This window comes from Ambystoma mexicanum, chromosome 10, assembly GCF_040938575.1.
Source record: "Ambystoma mexicanum isolate Mex_15411 chromosome 10, UKY_AmexF1_1, whole genome shotgun sequence".
Taxonomy (NCBI): domain Eukaryota; kingdom Metazoa; phylum Chordata; class Amphibia; order Caudata; family Ambystomatidae; genus Ambystoma; species Ambystoma mexicanum.
Genome location: NC_090932.1, coordinates 1,594,105,457 through 1,594,125,494, shown reverse-complemented (window position 1 = coordinate 1,594,125,494; position 20,038 = coordinate 1,594,105,457). Strand labels below are relative to the sequence as shown.

General features: G+C 47.1%; 1 protein-coding gene across 2 annotated transcripts in view; it reads left to right on the top strand.

Moving 5' to 3' along the window:
• The window catches only part of CLTCL1 (clathrin heavy chain like 1), an 804,099-nt gene that overhangs the window by 475,726 nt on the left and 308,335 nt on the right, over positions 1-20,038 (top strand). For both annotated transcript variants that reach the window (XM_069619951.1, XM_069619950.1), the window contains exons 17-18: positions 17,430-17,664; positions 18,795-18,917. In XM_069619951.1, coding sequence (XP_069476052.1) covers positions 17,430-17,664; positions 18,795-18,917 — 358 coding nt within the window. The remainder of the gene's footprint in view (positions 1-17,429; positions 17,665-18,794; positions 18,918-20,038) is intronic.

Sequence of the window (20,038 nt, the reverse complement as noted above, 5' to 3'; positions counted from 1 at the left end):
AGATGGCCATGCCACGAAAATATAGTTCTTGGCCATTTTGTAGTTTGGCCTTCTTCCTGCCTTGCTAGGTCAGGAATTCCCATACAAGGTCATACACCTGCCCTGAAAGCTGCTGCCTTAACGGGGCGAGCACGTGTGTGTGTGTGGGCGTGTGCATGTGGGCGCACGTGCACATGTGTGTGTGGGCATTAGTGCAGTCCAACTAGTGGCGGACTCCATAAGACTCTCCTTGGTATTGGGTAACCCACCTTTTAATCTAGACCTGTACTACACAAGTCGGTAGTGTGACTGAGCAGCCAGGCTTGTCTTAAGAGGGGTAATGTGAGCTGTGCATTGAAACCATTAATAAAAGTATCAAATTAAACACTTACACACTTTGTGTATAAATAATGTATTTTACTTAAGATATTTAAAGCATTTTTTTTAAAACCGTAATCGGCTGTAGCAATCCCAAATTAGGATTCAATTTAAAAAGTGAACAATTAAGCAGGTGAGTTATTCATTCATATGTTACACATGTTCCAGCACCCGGAGGTGACTTCATTTGAGGTCAGTATAGCATTCATATAGTATCACCTTTGCAATATTGAGTTTTTCGGAAAGGTTAGGGTTAGATCAGAACAGACAGATGGGTTATAAGAACAATTTGCTTCTCCCAAAGGGATGCAGGTAGTCCATTATCCCAGCATTAAAGTGTTCAACATTTTACAGTCTGTAAGGGAACAAGCACTGCCAAAGCCAATAGGTTCAGAAGGAGGCATTTAGGGAGCCAGGACAGCCAAAGTCAATGGACAGTCATAGTGCTGATGCTCTTATTAGAAAAATGTTATTAAATAGTCATTGTTCAAAAGAGAAATCACAGCAACTCAAGAGGAGTCACCTTTGGAAAGCACAAACTGTAAGGCCAATGCAGGTACATTGAGGTCAACTTGGTGTTGGTTTAAATTGCATTTCTAAAGGTAGGAAGCACCCCAAATGGCAAAAGGATAAAATACCATAAACCCCACAGTACCTTGAAAATGAAAGTGTTCCAGCTAGTTGACTTTATGATGCAATGCAGTAGTCCCTTGTTCCTGGTCCTTGGTCGTGGTGACAAAAGGGAGGACATCTAGCGGGCTCCTGCGCCAGCACTCGAGAGAAGGACTCGGCAGCAATGGATTTTCGTAGATTCAGCGGCTCTGTGGTTTTGGCACCTTTTTCTCAGCGTCAATGAAGAACGAAAATCTCCAGTTAGGATTTCTTTGATCCCTCCGTCCTTGCCTCGGGTGAGGGGGAGTCTGGACGCAGATTTATTGCCTCTGTAGGGTCCTCTGGATGGCCCACAAAGATCTGGCCGGATTCGGACTTCGGAAGACAATGCACTACAAGTGGTCGAGGTAACCTGTGTATTGGGCTTCTGCAGCCTTAGAAAGTCGCAGCAAGTCGGGGGGTTGAGCCAAAATAGTTTTGTCTCAAGGCTAGTTGGTCCCACAAGCCTAAGGGATGAAGTCGTACTTTACGTGTCTTCTTTGTCGTTTCGAAAACTGGGTCAGCACGGCTACAGGGCTTCACTGGGCAGGAAGGTGCTGCTGGCGTCTTGTCTTCTGCTTTGGATTCTGTTCTCCAGTGTTCGACAGTGCTTCTAGTCCCAAAAACCTCGCTTTTATGCAAGGTCCCACTCATTCACAGACGTAGGCTGTGTATCATACAGCTGGGTGGCTGTCATCCAGGACAGCCAGCCGGCCACTTGGAACTGGTTTCACACAGGCACACCTAGAGTCAAAGGACAGGGACGTTTCAGGACCCTCCCTCACTTCCTCCCTTTCCAGACACACTGGAGCCTGGGCAGGCTTCTGGGCTGAAGCCTGCCAAAGGCAAACTACACAAAGGACTCAAACCTGATGCAAACAGAGTAAACGCCTGGAAGAAACTAACAAGAAATGGCGAAAAAGGAAGACTGGGCAATTCTGGGGTCATCTTACTTTTCTTGTGAACAGTAGTTCACCCAAGAAAATGTAGCTACACACTAAAAAGTCTAAGGGACTTCTCAGTTGCACTGCATAAAAGGTGCTGTGTCACAATGAAAAAGCAGATACCTATGGAGTTTACCAGACTCCATTAAACAGTAAGGAACATAGAAAATCAGAGTCTGGAAAACACAGGACTGAGTGAGAAAAAGGTCCCACTCGCTCAGGAGTAAAATTTAAAAAGCCCCGAGTACAGCAAGAGAGCTGGGGGTCTCTAAGCTTAAAGGGAATTGGCACAGAAATGAAAATTCTCCCTAACAGTTTGCGCGTTTGTGGCCCCGGAAGTGGGTGGAACTGGCTGGTCCCATTCCACATTTGTGTAGCCAGAGAGAATAGGTGTTGGGCATGAGTGAAACCAATAGTTGTCCCCCTATTCACAAATACTTGCTGTTTGAATGGTGCAGATCCTTACTATTGGTGGGCTTGGACTTGCTTTCAGGCGGGATTTTGGATAAGAAGACTCCTCCTGCAGCCATTTCCTCATATCAGCCGACTGAAAATCTGAAGAACACTCCTTAGAGACCCCCAGCAACTTTGCTGGATTTTGAGGACTTGAATTTTTAATCTGGAGAGCGAGTCCCTTTTTCCCACTCATGTATTTTTTAAATGTGATTTGAACTTGGTTTCTTTTGGTTGTGGTGTCTGACAAACTCCATAGGCATCATCTTTTACAATTGTCACACAGCACCTTCAGTGCCGTAACACAGGGAAGTCTTTCAGATTTCCCCAAGGTTTAAATACCTTCTCTTGGATAAACTACTGTTTCCAAGAGCAGTGAAGTGAAATTGACTTTATTTATATTGTAATTTTCCTGACCTAACACACACTATCTTACAAATAGGGTGATGGAGGGGTGACTTAGTTTCCCCTTTGTCTAGCTTCTTATGTAACATTTTTATGTTACCCTTTCCTTGATGAATGGCTGGTGGTAGTGGTTTACTTTTAAACTACTGTGGTGTGCATTTACTGTGGGCTGCGTTCGCAGCTGCAGTAAAGCACCCACGGGTGCCGTTTTTGTCAAAATGGCCCCGGTGTTCTTTTTTCGCCATTTCTTTGTGGAAAGGTCCTTCTTGAGATTTACCCTGCGCGCCAAACCAGGTTTGGTCCCTTTGTTTTCGTTTTGCCCTTGGCAGGATTCATGAGTGAAACTCGCCTCTGGCTCCAGGGTGTCTGCTGGGTGCAGGATACAAGGGAGGTGCGCGAAACTCCATGTGCTTAGTCTCCTAGGAGACAGGAATGCACTCTTAGGTGATTGGCCGGCTGGCTGTCCAGCAAGGACAGCCACCCTGCTGGGTGTCTGACAGCTAGGCTGAAATGAATGGGAGAAACCTGCATAAAAGGCGAGGCTTTTTGGCTTGGAAGGCAGAGTCGACCACTGGACGAAGGAACCGAAGAACTTGGAGAGACACCTGCTGCAACTCCTAGACCGTTGGTTTTCCCGGTGAAGCCCTGCTGCTGTGCTGAAACTCCAAATTCGTATCGACAGAGATGGCACTGCAAGGTTGAATTCTCCCCTTGAGTTGGTGGGACCAATAAACTCCAAAGTAAGCCACCTGGACATCCTCTGAGCTGGTTGAAATTCCACTGCAGGTGCAGCTGGAACTGAATAGCTAGGGAGAGGAACACCAGATCGTGTGCGTTGCTTTTAAGCTGGCCAAGAGCTCCAGGAAATCCTGCGGACTCCCAGGAAGCAGGACTGACTGAGCCTTCTCAACAGAGTGCTGGACCCCAGATGCAAGAAAGCCCATCTCAACAGCCAGGAACACCAAAGTGCCACTTGTTTGAAGATTGCCAGTTGCGGTTGGTGACCGTCCCATTGCAGTGCGCGAGTCCCCGGATGTCCTCCCCCTTGTCCCCATGACTGAGGCCCAGGAACACCAGGATCTGCAGAGCTGCACAGGAACTGAAGTCATCTTCTGCCCTTTTCCTTCACCCTAAAGGTACTGTACAGTCTAAGAGAATTTACCTCTTGTTTTGTAACTGCACGTGTTCTGTTGTTGAGGCCTGTTGTGGTTGCTCTGTAGAGTTGCTGACCGTTTCTTTACTTCACAAGCCTAAACAGCTTGAGGCCCTATTTTTAAATTCTTCATTTCTACAGACTTCTAAAACATTGTGCGAGACTTTTACTGACCTGCAAGAAGTACTTCAGGTCATGTAGACTTTTGCCCATGACTTTGGCCTAGCCTGGCTCCCTAAATGACTCTTCTTGACATTGTGTTTTGTCTTCCTTCTAGGAAGGGGTGAACTAACTTTGCATTGGGCGGGTTACCAAAAGTACTAACCTGCTTCAGAATATTTGTGTGATCTCTTGTTTTGTTCTAATAATCTTTTTCTTTGCCAAACTCTTAAGTCTGATTCTAAATGACAACAGTAGTAAATTCATGTCCACAATGTCGTAGTTACTAAAGTCACCTGAGGGTGTAGGAAGTGTCTGTGTGCCATCCCAAAAGGGTACTTACTGATTTAGAAATATTAAGAGTGGATTTTGGAGTATATAGGCTTACTCAAACTGACTGTTAAATAAATTCATTGTTTAATCAAGAAACCTTGTGTAAGAGTTTATTTGAATACTTGTGTTAGGCAAAGTTTGAATACAGTACCCTTTGGGAACACTACAAACAACTAGGACTACAGGTATAGGCAATCCAACCCTTGGTATAAGTTTATACTACAGTTTTGATAGCGTCTTGAGCAGCCAGGCTCTTCTCAAGAGGGGAAATGTGAGCTGTAGTGGAGTTGCACAAAGATTCACAGTTACAGACATTCACATAAACTCTTATACTCAAGGTTTCTTGCATAAACAATTAATAATTTAAGTCAGTTTGAGTAAGCCTTCTTCAGAAGAGGGCAATATAATAGTAACAGACAAATATACTTCAATACTGTACACTGAGTTTCTGAATCAGACAAGGCCCTTTTGGGATGGCCCACTGACACTACCTACACCCACAGGTGACTTCAGTAACAAGGGTGTAGGGGACATTAATACCTTACTATTGGCATTCAGAATACTCTTATAAAGTAAGTACAAGGCAAAGATTATTACAACACAAGAAATTACAAATAGTCATCAGCAGGGCAAATACTTTCAGATAGCACTTAGAAGAGTCATTCAATTCAAAAGGCTAAGCCAAAGTCAATAGGCCAAAGTCTTTGTATAGGATGCAGCACTTCAGGTACGTAAATGGAAAAGTCTTTGCACAAGTTCTTAGGAGTCTTTGATAAAAAAAAAAAACAAATGTAGGGCCAGAAGCTGATTAGGCTTGTGAGTTGAGAAGTTACAAGTACTTCCACAGTAAGAGTTAAGTTCTCTTAGGCTGATTTTACAGTACCTAGGAAAATAAAAGCTGCAGCTAAAGACTTTTGTTCCTGTGCAGCTCTGCAGGTCTCACTGTTCCTGGACCTCAGTCGAGGGGACATGAGGGAGGACGTCGGGGGGACTCCTGCACTGTACTGACACCGTCAAAGCTGGCAACTGGCAAACTTTACTTTGTCGCTGTTTCGCGTTTCAGCTCCTTGCGGTACAGCATATAGCAATAAGTGCATTTCCTGGCTGTCAAGGTGGATGTTCCTCACATCTGAGGTCCCGCACTCGACTGAGGGGGGGGGGGGGCAGGCTTGGTCAGTCCTTCTTCGGAGTCCCGAGGATCTTCCCAAAGCTTTAGGCCAGCTTACAAGCAACGCACACAATCTGGTGTCCCTCTCCCTACGGTTTCCTGCAGCAACTCTAAGGAAATTCAACCAGCTCCGAGATGGGTGTCCAGATGGCTTACTTGGGAGTTGATTAGTCCCACCAACTCAAAGGGAGAAGTCCTTGCTGGGGCTTCTCTGTTGATGCGAACTTGGGGATTCGGACCTGCAGCAAGACTTCACTGGGCAAACAAATGGTCCAGGAGTTACAACATCTTTCCTCTTCAAGCTCTTTGGTTCCTTCGTCCAGTGGTCGACTCTGCCTTCCAAGCCAAACGACTTGCCTTTTATTCAGTTCTCTCCCATTCATTCCAGCCTAGCTGTCACTCACCCCGCAGGGTGGTTGTCCTTGCCGGACAGTGAACCAGCCAATCACCAGAGTGCATTTGGGTCTCCTAGGAGACTAAGCACAGGGAGTTTTGGATACCTCCCTCACTTCATGCCTACCCCGGACACTCTGGAGCCTACCCCAGACACTCTGGAGCCTACCCCAGACACTCTGGAGCCAGAGGCGGGTTTCACTCCTGAAGCCCGCCAAAGGCGAATGAACAAAGAGACCAAACCTGGTTTGCCATGCAGAGAAAAACTCTAGAAGGACCTTTTCACAAAGACATGGTGAAAAAAGACTGGGCACCATTTGAACAAGGATGGCTGGACGCCATTTTGAAAAAGATGGCTCCCACAGTTAACTTTACCGGGTCCACGAACGGTTGCGGTAAATGCAATCCATGGTAGTTCAAACTGGAACCACTGCCACCAGCCATTTAAATGAGGAAAGGGTAACCTAAACATTTTTACATTAGCAGTTAGGCACAGGAGATACTAAGTAACCCTTTCAGCACTCTATTGTAAGATACAGTGTGGTGGGTCTAGCAAGTACAACGCTAAGTAAAGCCAATTTCACTTTACTGCTCTGGGAAACAGTAGTTTATCCCAGAGAAGGTATTTAAACCTTGGGAAATCTAAAAGACTTCCCTGCGCCACTGCACTGAAGGTGCTGTGTGACACAGTTGTAAAAGATGATGCCTATGGAGTTGGTTAGACTCCATAACCAAAAAGAAAGTGTGTAAAATCCCATTAAAATACATGAGTGTGGGGGGAAAAAGGGCCTCGCTCTCTCCAGGTTAAAAAAAATCAAGTCCTCCAAAATCCAGCAAAGTTGCGGGGGGTCTCTAAGGTGGAGGGAATTAGCACATTTTTGAGAATTCTCCCTAACAACTTGTCACTGTGAATCCCTGTGTAACCCCTGCAGCTCACATTGACCCCTATTTAGATAAACCTGGCTGCTCAACACGCAACCAACCTGTGTAGTACAGACTTGTACCAAAGGTTGGGTTCCTATTGCCAGGGGGTCAGGGTGTTCTGCACCCAAAGGGTACTGCATACAATCGTGCCTAACACCAACGAGGGAGAGAATGATCCGCACAATGGGTGCTGCTCAGATCACGAAGAGGGGGTTATCTGTGGGAGGAAAAACTCAGCCCCCTTTGTGGAAAAGGACTCATCAGCCCAGATCCCACTCTGCTGGCTCCCTTCACCCCTAGACCTAGGGATGTGTCTCTGGACATTCTATCTGCCCTACACACACTGGTCACCGAAGTCCAGCAGAGGACATCTGAGGTAATGCACCCCTCCCACCCCCGACTCCCCGCCAAAGAGGAAGTCCAAAGGAGGCACTGGTCCTCAGCATCATCAGACTTCTCACCACCACCTCGTCACGAGAAAACTCCTACTGGAGCCCCAGATCCGCACACGGACACAAAAACAGCTACCCGGCTACAGGCACTGACTAGGACCATTTCATTACAGCTGACGGAGAACGTCACACGCGGACGAGCCCCATAGGGCCTCCCCATCGGACGAAGTTGGATTCTTTCATTGTCATGTCAAGTTCCTCTAAACTGTTTCAGTTGGTTCCTGAGGAGACTAAGAAAGAGGGTTTTTCTGTACCAAATACGCGAATCGAGGAGAAAGACAATGTCCATTTTCTTGCTGGACGACATCTGGGAGGAAGGCCAAGCCCTAATGAAAAATCCAAGTACGGCCCCACCAAGCGGGACAGATTGAAGAAAAGGTACAGGGTGCTGGATTCGGCCCCCAGGTGCCGAAGGTCTCAGCCCTTGCCGGATTCAGTGGTCTCAGCCGCATCTAGAAAACACTTGGCGAACCAGTCATCGGCAGCCATGTTACCTCCGGACCAGGAGGGGAAGACGCTGGATGCAATGGGCAAGAGTAAAATGTACATGGCAGTCTCTAACATCAAGGCAGCAAACGCCCTAGCCATTTTATCCTGTTATGACTGTGAATTCTGGTACAAGCTGGGCCCTATCCTGGACTTCCTGTCCGAAGACAAGTTTGAGACACTAGAACTCTTTAAGGAAGGGGAGGCGGCCTCCGATGACACGCCATCACGGTGGCGATTGACATGGGTTTTTACCAAATGGGGAAACGGGGTGTCTCTGCGCTGTCAAGGTTGGTTAAAGGCTACAAACTTCCGCCAGGACTTTCAGACTAAGGTACTGGATATGAACAGGGAGAACCTCTTTGGAAAAGTGGTAGACCAGTCTTTGCAGGCGATAAAGACCGACACAGAGTTGGCGAGGCTGACAGGCGAAGTTCGTGAGCACTTGGGAAAAGATTACCATGCATAGATGGGTGCTGGACGCTCTGACAGGGGCACACTGTTCCCTTGCGGCTCTGGAGTGTATTCCTGATACTTTCTGTGGATTGGTGGCCAATTCTGGATCTAAAAATCCCAAATGTTCTGGATGGTCATGTTGCAGCACATGCTTGGTCAGCTGGTACAAGGAGATTTTACCAAGGGTGTTTACGAAGTGCTTGGGCCCGGTGGCGGCACATCTTCGTTTGCAAGGCACCCACGTATACCCCTACCTGGATGAGTGGCTGGTGCGTTCCCGCTCACAATCTGACAAGCGGGCACACAGTCCAAACCATACATCTGCTGACGGAGCTGGGGGTTCTCCATGAACTATCCAAAGTCTTGCTTGAAACCATCTCCGGACTCTCTGTTCCTAGGTGCACAACTCAATATAGTGACGTGCTTGGCGTCTCCCTCGGTGGAGAAGGTGAAAACCATACAAGGCAAGGTGCAGTGCTTGTCGTCGGCCCAGACGGCGATGGTGCGGTCCATCAAGTCGCTTCAGGGCATGTTGTCCTCCTGCATCAACCTTGGTCATCTCTGCAGACTATGCATGAGACCTCTACAGGAGTTCCTGGATGCGAGGTGGATGCAAGTGTCTGGGAACTTTACGGACAAGATCTCCCTCAACGAAGAGTTCCGTCGGGTGATACTCTCGTGGGGTGTTTGGCAGCATCTCGCACAGGGAGCTCCATTTCAGGTTCCTCCTTACCAGGAGACGGTCACCACAGACCACTCTCTAGAGGGATGGGGAGCCCACACGGGTCAGTTGCACACCAGAGGCCTCTGGCAACCGGAGGAAAAGAATCTACACATCAAAGTCCTGGAACTTTGGGCCGTATTCTGTGCCCTCAAGACTTTTCTACTGTCATTGAAGGACAAGGTGGTGAGGATCTTCAGACACCACCGCCATGTTCTACATCTGGAAACGGGGGGCTTGGAGCCCACTCACTGGCACTCTCCAAAGAAGCCCAGGACTTGTAGCGGTGGACCATTCGTCACAACATCTTCCTTGTTCTGTTTCACATGGCGGGAGTCAAGAACACCATTGCGGACTCGCTAAGCAGGGAACTGCGTTATTGCCAGGAGTGGGAGCTTTGCCAGGACCAGGTGGATCTTCTGTTCAGCAAATGGGGATGGCCTCAGATCGATCTCTTTGCGACAGTGGCAGGCACCGAGTGCCAAAGGTTGGCCAGCTGGTTCCCTTAACCGAAAATCATGGGGGATGTGTTCTTGTTCCTGTGGCCATGTCATGGTTTATTACACGGCACACACCAACTAGGGAACTCCTTCCCCTACAACGGATGTGGCCCACAATAAAGCACTTTATTTTTAATATACTACGGATTCTTTTGAGTAGGTCTCCAACCCATCTCGCACCCAACCTCCACAAACACCTGTCACAATGGACTAGATACCAGGCCGGTGTGTGTCGCTACGATTATTTATTAATTTAATATTTAATGAAAAGGGGAAATAATCAAAATACAGCAGCCACCAAAGTTGTGGCAACACAAAATGCAATTATCTCTATAAAACAATCAGGTTAAGATATCCTATAGTAGTTCAGACTTTTAATGTCAAAACAGAAAGACCAATTTACAACCAAGTGATGGCACCAACAGTGAAGCACTCCCCCTTGCAACACTCACCCCCAAACATCAATTACACTTGATGCCTTTGAATGGAAGGTAGTGGCAAGGAGTAGGAATAGAGGGGAACAATCAGTTTTGGGGTAAAGCTCACCATCACAAAATGGGAAGCCAGCAAAGAAAGGGAAAACCCGATTTTGGAGCAAAAGGGAAGAATGGGGTTTTGGTGATTTCTCACAACTGCTAGGGGTGAGAATAGAAGGAAATTTGTATTGCTTAGACTTGGGAGATGGGGAAAGTTTTAGAGAATACTAATGAGCACACCAGGGCAAAATAGAAATGAAGTGGGGAAAATCGGGTTGGGGAAGAAGCAAATGCAAAGGGAAAAAACAATCGCAAATGGAAATTTGTTTACACCGGGGATTAATTTCTAGGCAAAAGGGATTGCTGAAAATGGGAACAGTTTTTGGGTTTGTCATGACCCTTGCCCCTAGCCATCACTGGCAAGTCAGCCTTCCAGTTAGGGCCAGATCAAAGGCCTTAAAACCTCATCCAAGACTCTCTTGGAGTCAGTCCTGGTGCCTTTGGCGCCAGGCTCATAACCATCATGAAGACCAACATTAGAATGGGACTATTTACTTGGGACTATTTAACTTGGGTGGGGGGGGGGTGGGGGGCGCCAACATGGAGGCACACACATAGCTCAGTTACAAGGAACTGAGCTATGCGGTCTAATCTTTTGGGTGTGGCAGGCCTGGGACTACTTTGGGTGTGGCAGGCCTGGGACTATTTTACCTGGACTACTTTACCTGAGACTTTTTAAACCACACTCAAACAGCAGAACATGCTTTGCGTTATTTAGCTGTGGGCAGCGTAACGCTCACCGTCTCCAGTTCTTTGATGCCAGCTTACCTGAAACCAAGGACCTGCAGAAATAAAAAACACTACGAAACGTACCTGGAACAGTATCCCGTCTTCAATCCACCACTGACTTCAGTTCCGCTCACCTGAAGGTATGAACTCCATCATCTAGCACTGCATGCATCCTGGAATGCCATAACCTGGAAAGAGGAGAAAGAAAGACCGCATTATTAAGCGTTTACTCATGTTTCCTCCCGAATGAAGAAAGCCACACAATTCTTACCTGGGTAGTCATCTCCTGGTCAGTATCATTGCTGGAACATTACAGCGCTCGGCGAGGAGCATCGCAACCTGCAAGGAGAGAAAAGACATAGGTTAGCAATATAAAAGGCGAAACAGCGCAGCGCATCGCGCATTACTCACCGGACAGCATCGCACGCACACCGGCTTCGCCTACCGCCCCATGCTCCTCTTCAAACTGCATGACAACACCAAAATACCTTTCCATACCTAAAAGGAAAGAAGCAAGACATTATTATTAGAATTAAGAGGAACATAAGAACTGCATATAAAGACCGTAAAGCAGCAAACCTACGGAGTCGCAGCAGGCCTGGATTCCGACAGGGGGCTTGCACCAGTGAAGTAACTTGGTCGCTACTCGCCCCCCACATCTACGCGCCCCTGCCACGAGGAGCAGGACAGAGAATCCACCTCTTACAATATTAAGGTGAGGAGAAGGCCCGAGGGGGAGGAAGGAGTTGAGGCCAAGGGAGGTGGGAAAACATAGACAATCTGGTATTGAATCCAGCTCTCCTATATTGCAGACCCATCTTTAACCAGAGGCATTACCAAGGGACCGGGAGAGGGTTTGAGAATGCAAATCATCCAACCAGGGCTGGGTGGCGTCCCCGTGGATACCAGGTGAGCGTAAGTTTAATAGAATAGATGCAAATAGGAATTTGTTTGGTAATGCACACAATACACTGACACAGTCGTTTTTTTAGTTGCAAGGAGAATAATTCTTTTGAGGCAGCACTTTACTGACCATAACAATTAAATAAAAATACCAGGAACAAGATGGTTGATTTCATATGGCAACAATCTTGAACCGTGAATTTCAATGGGGGAATTAATTGATTTACTTAAAAAATGCTAAGGATTTACACAGACAACAGGTTTTTCAAAGGAAGATAGCTAACATACACAGGCAAACAAGAGATTCTTCTATGGGGAGATGACTGGACTACATGGGCAATTAGGGTTTTCAATGGGAAATATTGGATGTACTACTACACAAACGAAGGGCTTATGCAATTTAGGACTCGGGTTATATGCTACTTACAAAGCAAACCTTGGTTTAGGATTCAGGAAAGCCAGCTGCATCTTGGGACCCTCTGGAAAGAAAGGGCAGGGGTCTGGTCACTGCACTCTCAAAGATGGTAAGGTTCAGCAGCCTGCTCTCCATCCTCATTTTCTGTCTCCATGGTTTGTGTGCCCCGAGTCCTAGTATAGCCCCCCTTATATAGCAGAAATGACATCACAAACTTTACAATCTATGGTGAGTACCCTGTATTATCCCTGCCGCTAGGATTGGACAGTTACCATCCCTCTCTCCGCCCCCAGTCGGGACTGGTTCAGGGGAGGAAAGAATCATGTCTTTTCCATTTGTCATCCTCCTTTTGTTCCCCTTACAACTTTTTGACAAAAACTAGTTATGCATCATAACTTCATAATTGTACTAGCCACTGCCATATGAAACATATATTTGGTTTTCGTTAGTCATGGAGAATTAGATAAACCAATCGGCAAATCTGTATGATGTAGCATGGCCATGTGGAAAATTGTTGTCATTTTCATAAAATGTACAAGTGTTATATGTGAATCATCACGCAAATTCCTAATTTCAATTTCCACCTTTTCATCAAATCTCATAATTGTCACGTTCCGATCAGCCAGAAACATAATCTAACTGGCCATTACAGTTTCCAAAGTCCCAGGAAAATGCAATTTTTATATCCTTAAAACCGCCTGGAAATCACATGCAAAATGACATAAAATGAAAATCAATCCTTAGTCTGATGGCTGCGCTAAATTCCTTAAACGAAATAGTCTTTTAATATTAATTGGGAGTGTCTGTTCGGGGTTCGGGCCGCTTCATCCCCCTTAGCCATCTGTTCCCCCTGGGTCAGCCTGTGACTGTCATGGGTATCAGGTAGGTAGTTGGGGCAAGCTGGGTGGAGGTTTGGCAGGCCTGGCATAGGCACACAAAGGACCCATAACAAATCCCTCCTTTCATTCCTTCCTAGTGTTTGTAGTAACTTCCTGTTTGGCAACAGGAAGTGGTAACCAGGAAGTGCATGATAATTCATGAGCTCTCCAGTGTTTGGGTGTGGCTGGCTATATAAGCCACACCGAAGATTCTTCCAGTGCTTTGTGTTGTTTACTGTGAGCTGTATCAGCAACCCACTTGCCGTGCTCCGGATCATCCTGCTTCTGCTTACCTGCTCCGGATCATCCTGCTTCTGCTTACCTGCTCCAGATCATCCTGCCTCTGCTTACCTGGTTCTTACTCCATGCCGCAGCTATCTCCAGTCAAGAGGGGACTTCTACACCGCCACCTGTAAGAACAAAGAACTGCGTTAAAACGCGCACATCAGTAACGCTGCACATACTCACCGAATCTTCCCACGATGTTGGAATCCAGGTTAGTTGTACGAGCGCACAAACCCCTGGAAAAGAAAGAAGAGATTATTCATTGCGCTCACCCTAATAAGCGGACACTTATTTCACTGCGCTCTCTCTACGCAGTGAATGCTTACCAAAAGCCTCCTTGCAAACTTACCTAACCACCAAGCCTCCAGTAGTGCTGAACCTGGACTCGAGGCGCTAATACCACATAATTTCTCCTGCATGGGAAAGGGAGAGACATTACCAGGCGCGCTCGAATTGGAGGCGCTGCACAAACCTACCAGCAGCTAGCTTCTACACGCAGCGCTGCTCGCCCACAAAAATACCAGCATACCATACCTAGCAGACCATACGGATAATTTTGGACATAACATTCTCCGCGCAACGTTCACTTGTGGGAAGGACTTTCTAGCCAGTGAAGAAACTGGCGCCTTGAACTCTCGGCCTCGCTGTGAAGGCATAAAACAGCGTTTGGCATCTGAACTCAGCCTACAGACATTGGCAGCAATCACATGAGTGAAACGCGCCCCTGTGAATTCAGGATGGAGTGCACACCCTACTAAAGATCAAGGTAAGCCCATAGGGGGACATCACAGCACACAGTAAAGAGAAGGGAAGGGCCCAGGGGAATCGGGTGAATTCAGGTCTGAGTATACACCTTGTATTTGACAGGTATTCCTCCTGGTGAAACAGGGGAAGTGAAGACTCTGGGTCAAGGGAGGGAGGCTCGTCCATCGCTCCTGCAGAGACACACGAGTGTGACAGTGACCAGAGGGTTCTTTAAGAGTCCCTTTGAAATTGGCTGTTTGCTCTTTGAAGTGGGTGCTACAATGACTCTCACCTTCTTGTCATGCTTCAGCCACATTTTGCCTTCTTTGAAATCTCTGGGCTCCCGCCATCATGTCTGCAGAATAGGGAATTTTGACGCCCTCAGCAGCATCACATTTTATTGCGGGATTGTTTGAGGATATGCGTGATATCCAGCTGGAGGTGGGTCTTGTCATTATGAAGTTCCTGCCTCAACCAGAACCGGTTTTTCCTGAAGTAGTGTCTCTTCACAGGTTACAGGAGTTTTATGGTTGAAACCTAATCTACATTTGCTTTGGTCACCCCCCACATCATGTTTCCCTGACATTTCCTGTGTGAGCAATGCTATATTTTTCCACTGTGGCCATTAAAGCCATTTTTATTTGCAACACATGTGCAGATCGTTTTCGCTTTCAATTTTTACAATACGGTCTTGCAGGTCACAGGATTCTTTGATTTCTCGTTCTTGGGTGAATTTACAAAGCTGTTGTCCATAGATGATGATGATGATGGGTTGGCCCCTTTCCACGTGGTTCTTTAATTTTACATAAGCACAAAAGAAAAACCTAGGCCGTGTTTGGTTGCTGTGTTTAAAGGGCTGCTCTTCATGTGAGAGGGAAATCAAAGCAGGGCCATTTTTGGTTGTAGTGTTTAAATGCTGCTTTTCAGGTGAAAGAGACTTCTGTTTGGGGCCTTTAAATGCACCTCACAGGAGGGACGGTTCCTGTACGCGTTTCCTGTTTACTCTCCTGCTACATGTGATCAACACACTCGGACAATGCCACTGCAGGATGATACTCTTCACCCCAACGTGGCCAAGACAAATCTGGTATTCGGACCTGCTGCGTCTGTCAGTCGCCCCGTCCATCAGGCTATCACTGTCCCCGGACCTTCTCGCCAGAGAGAGAGAGAGAGAGAGAGAGAGAGAGAGATGGAGGGAGGGGGCCATTCTGTGTCACGACCCAGTCTCTCCGAACCTGAGGGCATGGCTCCTGCAGCCCTAGAGTAGGGGGTGGGGAGGGGGGGGGATATGTAAAGACATCCTGGCCAGTGCTACGGTCATAAATGGAATTGCTTCTCCGTGTGGTGCAGGACACAGAAGATTATACCGCTGGTGGTCACGGCCCTTCAACTGCTGCCATACTTGTTTTCCTTGACCAAAGTAGTACTGGCATGTGCCATGATCAAGGTGCATCTCGCCACCATATCCAGGCACCCCAGGTCTCCAGGCAGGCTGTTGCTGTGGTCTCGGACTCGTCAAAGAGTTCCTCAGGGGACTCTTCAAGACTTTCCCTCCAGTGAAGTGTCCTCCCCTGGCTTGGGAGCTCAATGTGGTGCTAACCTCATGCGAGCCCCTTTCGAACCTATGAATCGGGTACCACTCCAGTCTCTCTTGTAGAAGACGGCTTTCCTCTTGGCTATCTCCTCGGCCAGAAGGGTTGGTGAGATTCAGGCCCTGTCTTGTAAGCAGCCTTACTTGTCTTTCCATGCTGCGTACACACCCCACCTTCGTGCCAAAGGTGCATTTGGAATTCCACCTCAACGATCCTTCGGTGTTACCAGTCTTCTTCTGGAAAGGGCTTTGCATTTGCTGGATGTTGCTCGTACCTTGAAGTTTTATGTGACGCGTACTAAGAATTTTTGGAAGACTTCAGTTATTTGTCAACTTTGGACCTGTGAATCAAGGAAAGGCCTTGTTGAAGACTTCCATCTCCAGGTGGCTTTCCGGTTGCATCATGCACTGTCATCGACTGCCGAGCAGGCTGGCCGAGAGCCCATTCCACCAGTGCCATTGCATCGACTGTATCTCATTGGTGTGCCCCTGCTCGACATCTGCAGGGCTGCTATGTGGAGGTCCATGCACACATTCACGAGGTTCTGCTGCATCCGCATTGATTCCAGGGAGGAGTTCCGAGTTAGCCAAGCGGTGCGACGCCGCCTGTTTTGAGTTCAGTCTGTTCCATCTGGGAGTGTTATTGCTTCTGTTGAGCCGTGCCACCTCCCATGGTTGTGTATATGTACTGCTGTGTAATCGTTACTTGTGAGCATGTAAATCCATGCCAGTCCCCATACTTGTAGCTATTGTTCTCCAGCATGGGTCTTACATGGATTCACTTGCTAACCCTCCCTCCGTCCCCTCTGTGGCTCTTCATGGTTCATACTGCCACTATATGTGCTTACCAAATGAAGATGGCCACCAGGGGTGGACTGTCATTGGATGGGGACAGTATGACCCAGAGTACAGTGATTGGTTTAGAGCAGAAATACAGTTTTGAAGTGAAAGTGAAACTGTTTTTCTTTTACCAAGGATTCGCAGCCTGACGACAAGGAATATGAGTATGTGAATCCATGCTGGAGAACAATAGTTACAGTTAAGTAACTTTATCCTTCCCTTTCCCAAGATTCATCTTGGCCTACATGTACTTATAAACATACTTTTTACAATATATAATGTTTGTTTCTTTGGACCATATGTATGCTACAAATTTTTGTACCAAGCTACAACCCTCTCACCCTCCTAAGATAAGCCTGGCTGCTCTGTCTACACTACCAAATGTTTTCAGGTGGTACAGCCTTATACTAAGAGTTTTTGTACTGCCTTGGATATTGTTTTATGAAGCCCTTAGTTGGACTTTAGAAAAACTGTACTGATAGTAGTGCATCACGAAACACGTTGAAATGTGGGAAGGAGCAAGCCCCGATGTACCTGGAAATATTCAAGCGCTGGCACTTTTTTTAATGCAAAATGAGCACTGCCTGCCTATAACATCCTGAACTCTTAATACGTAAATGTAAATTGGATGACTGTTAGCTTCTCACAAACCCTAATGAGAGCAGGTTCTGAAAAAATGCTTCTTCTTTACCTCTTTCCACATGTTTCCAGTCCTAGACACTGAGAGCCAAGGAGTGGTAAAGGTTGGAAGAAGTAAAGTTAGACTGTCTATGCTTGAATAACAAGACCTTTTTTGTTGTAACATGGAGGTTTATTGGAGGATGTTTGTGGATAGTGTGCTTTGCTGGGTTGACAGTTTGTTTCACTATATTTAGGAATTCTGCAATGTATTGCTAGGTTTCACAATTATTATGTGCAAGCCTTGAGATCTTCTTTCATTGCTCACTTGTAAGGTTGAAGCTTCTACTGCCATGGCTCGAGTCTAGAATACATGAGGGCTGCGAGGAGCCAGCCACCCACAATGCCCTGGCCAAAATCTACATCGATAGCAACAACAATCCAGAGCGCTTTCTACGGGAGAACCCTTTCTATGACAGCCGTGTGGTGGGCAAGTACTGCGAGAAGAGGGACCCGCACCTGGCCTGCGTTGCTTACGAACGGGGACAATGTGACCTCGAGCTCATTAAGGTGAGCCTTTTCTCTCCTTCCACCTGATGTCGCCTCCATATGAAGTAACTGTGTGTGCTCCCCGTAATTCTTGACTGGAATAAGTAACTTCAACTAGAGTAAGTGGGTATAGAATACTTTCTTACCTCTGTGTTCTTTCCCCAAGAGACAACCACAGCCCAGGGCCGCCTTTGTCATCCTTTTCAACAGCAACATTATTATTGGGCGATTTATAGAGTATGGCCCTAGCTTCAGAAAGCAGTGGAGTGCATTACTGTCATTGGGGGAAGTGGGGTACATAGTGAGGAAAGTTGAGATACAAGGGAGCAGCAAGTTAACAACTGGGAAGTAGGAGGGCAGGCGATTTGGCAGCAAAGCTTCTACAAGCCACCAGGTCAGGAAACGGGCACACAGATTGCCGAGACTCGGGTAGGGTGGGGATTTGAGGGTGGTTGGACCTGTTAGGAAAGGGCTATTCCTCGAGGAGGAGGGTATTGTGCCCCTTCTTGAAATGTAGAAGATCTTGCTTGCTCCTCCCGACATACTGAGCTTCTCAGCGTGGTAGTTTGAAGCCTTAAGGGAGATGTCCTTGTAGATGATACAGCATGATTTGATGGGATATGTGCGTGCAACCACTGCATTTCGTTGAGGGTCGGAGTGATGTGGTTGAATTTGTGGAGTCCTTTGAGCCATGTTGCAGCATATAGGGGACATGTCTAAGGGGGGAGGCGGGGAGGGGCGTCTCTGGAAGGCCTTCCAGGGGGGAGAGTACCAAGGCTTGAACAGCAGATCGGAAAATCGGAAGTTTTTTGCTGGGAGGAAGGGTTTGATTTTCTGCCATAGGAAATGTTGCTACCAAGCCAATACAACAGATTTCTCATTTGTTAATCCCAATCAAAACATTGGGGTGTGTTAATGGAAATCCGCAATGTTTTTTTTTCATTTGCTAAAGTTTCCACCTTCTTAGCCACCTTGCTCTTTGTGCTAATGTTTATTGAAATGTAAGTCTCATGGCCCACGTGTTAAAACCCTGGAAAAGACTTCCTTCCGCCCCCCAGTACTGTGCACGTTGCCATGCTCTTTTCTTGCACAGGAGGCGTTCCACATCTTGGCTTTCTCTGCATTCCTTGCTTTTTATTTTGTCATTTTAGGTTTGCAATGAAAACTCCTTGTTCAAAAGCGAAGCTCGCTACTTGGTGCGGAGAAAAGACCCGGAACTCTGGGCCAATGTCCTGGAGGAGAGCAACCCATTCCGGAGGCAGCTGATCGATCAGGTAATGTGCTGCAGCCATCTTGCCCAGCATATGCGAGTGGCCCAGCAGCATGGTGAGACATGGCTAACCTGACCGAAATCCACACTGGGATGCAATCCTTGTTCAGTTGCAAGAATGCGAGCTAACCAAACGTTGCCGTATGCAAGCCAGAGATTGAAGGGCAGAGCCCTTGGACCGGCGTGTTTCTGAAGTCCACAGGGATAAGGCGGGCCAGTGACATGAATGCACTTTAAACATAGAACCCAAACACATAGGACATACACACGCGCACAGTAAAATATGGGATGCATTTGTTGGAAGAAACCCTTCCTAAATGATCCATACTTGCCAACATTCTGTGACCAAAAAGATGTAGGATTTTTCAAGTTTGAAAAATAATTCTTCCCATAACATCACAGGAAAATACAAAAAATACAACCAGCGCAACATGGAAAGATGTTGCAATGTTAAATGTATAATTCTGAATGCTAACACCAAATTTTCGGCAGATGCTGTGTGATGGTGTTACACTCTGCCACTTGCTTTCACTGCTGGTTCACCAAAGGGTTGTACTGGCAAGAGTGCAGGACAGTCAAGTAGCTGTCGGGTCAGTGGATTGGTCTGAGTGCAATCAAAGTAATCACCTACCAGTCCACTGTATAGACAGACTCATTAATGTGTTGCATGCTCTGGCCTGGAGCCTGCCTTAGAATCACATAAATTACTTGCCACTGTAAAAAGCAGTAGGATCTGTCACTGAAATCTGTAGGCGGTAGGGCTGCTTCAAAAGCAGTAGCCTACTGCCTAAATCTGTAGGGTTGGCAAGTATGAATAATCAATGGCGGCATTTAGAGGCACTTGAAATGCTGTGCCAATATAATGCTCCTTACTCGAGCCGCGAACACGCATGCGCTGGTGTCGGACTGGCCACGTATGATCAGTCCGAGGGAGCTGCATTGCTCGCAGCTTCTTGCGGCACCATCGAGAGCGCGGGGGCGAGGCTTTGAGCTTTAGAACACCCTGTGGCTGTAGGAGCTGGGCGAGGGCAGACCTTTGGTTACAGTGAGAGAACACATCACAAAGCGGAAGTGCAAACTTAATCGATAGCTTTGGAGTTCCTAATGTTCTGGGAGGCGGTTTTA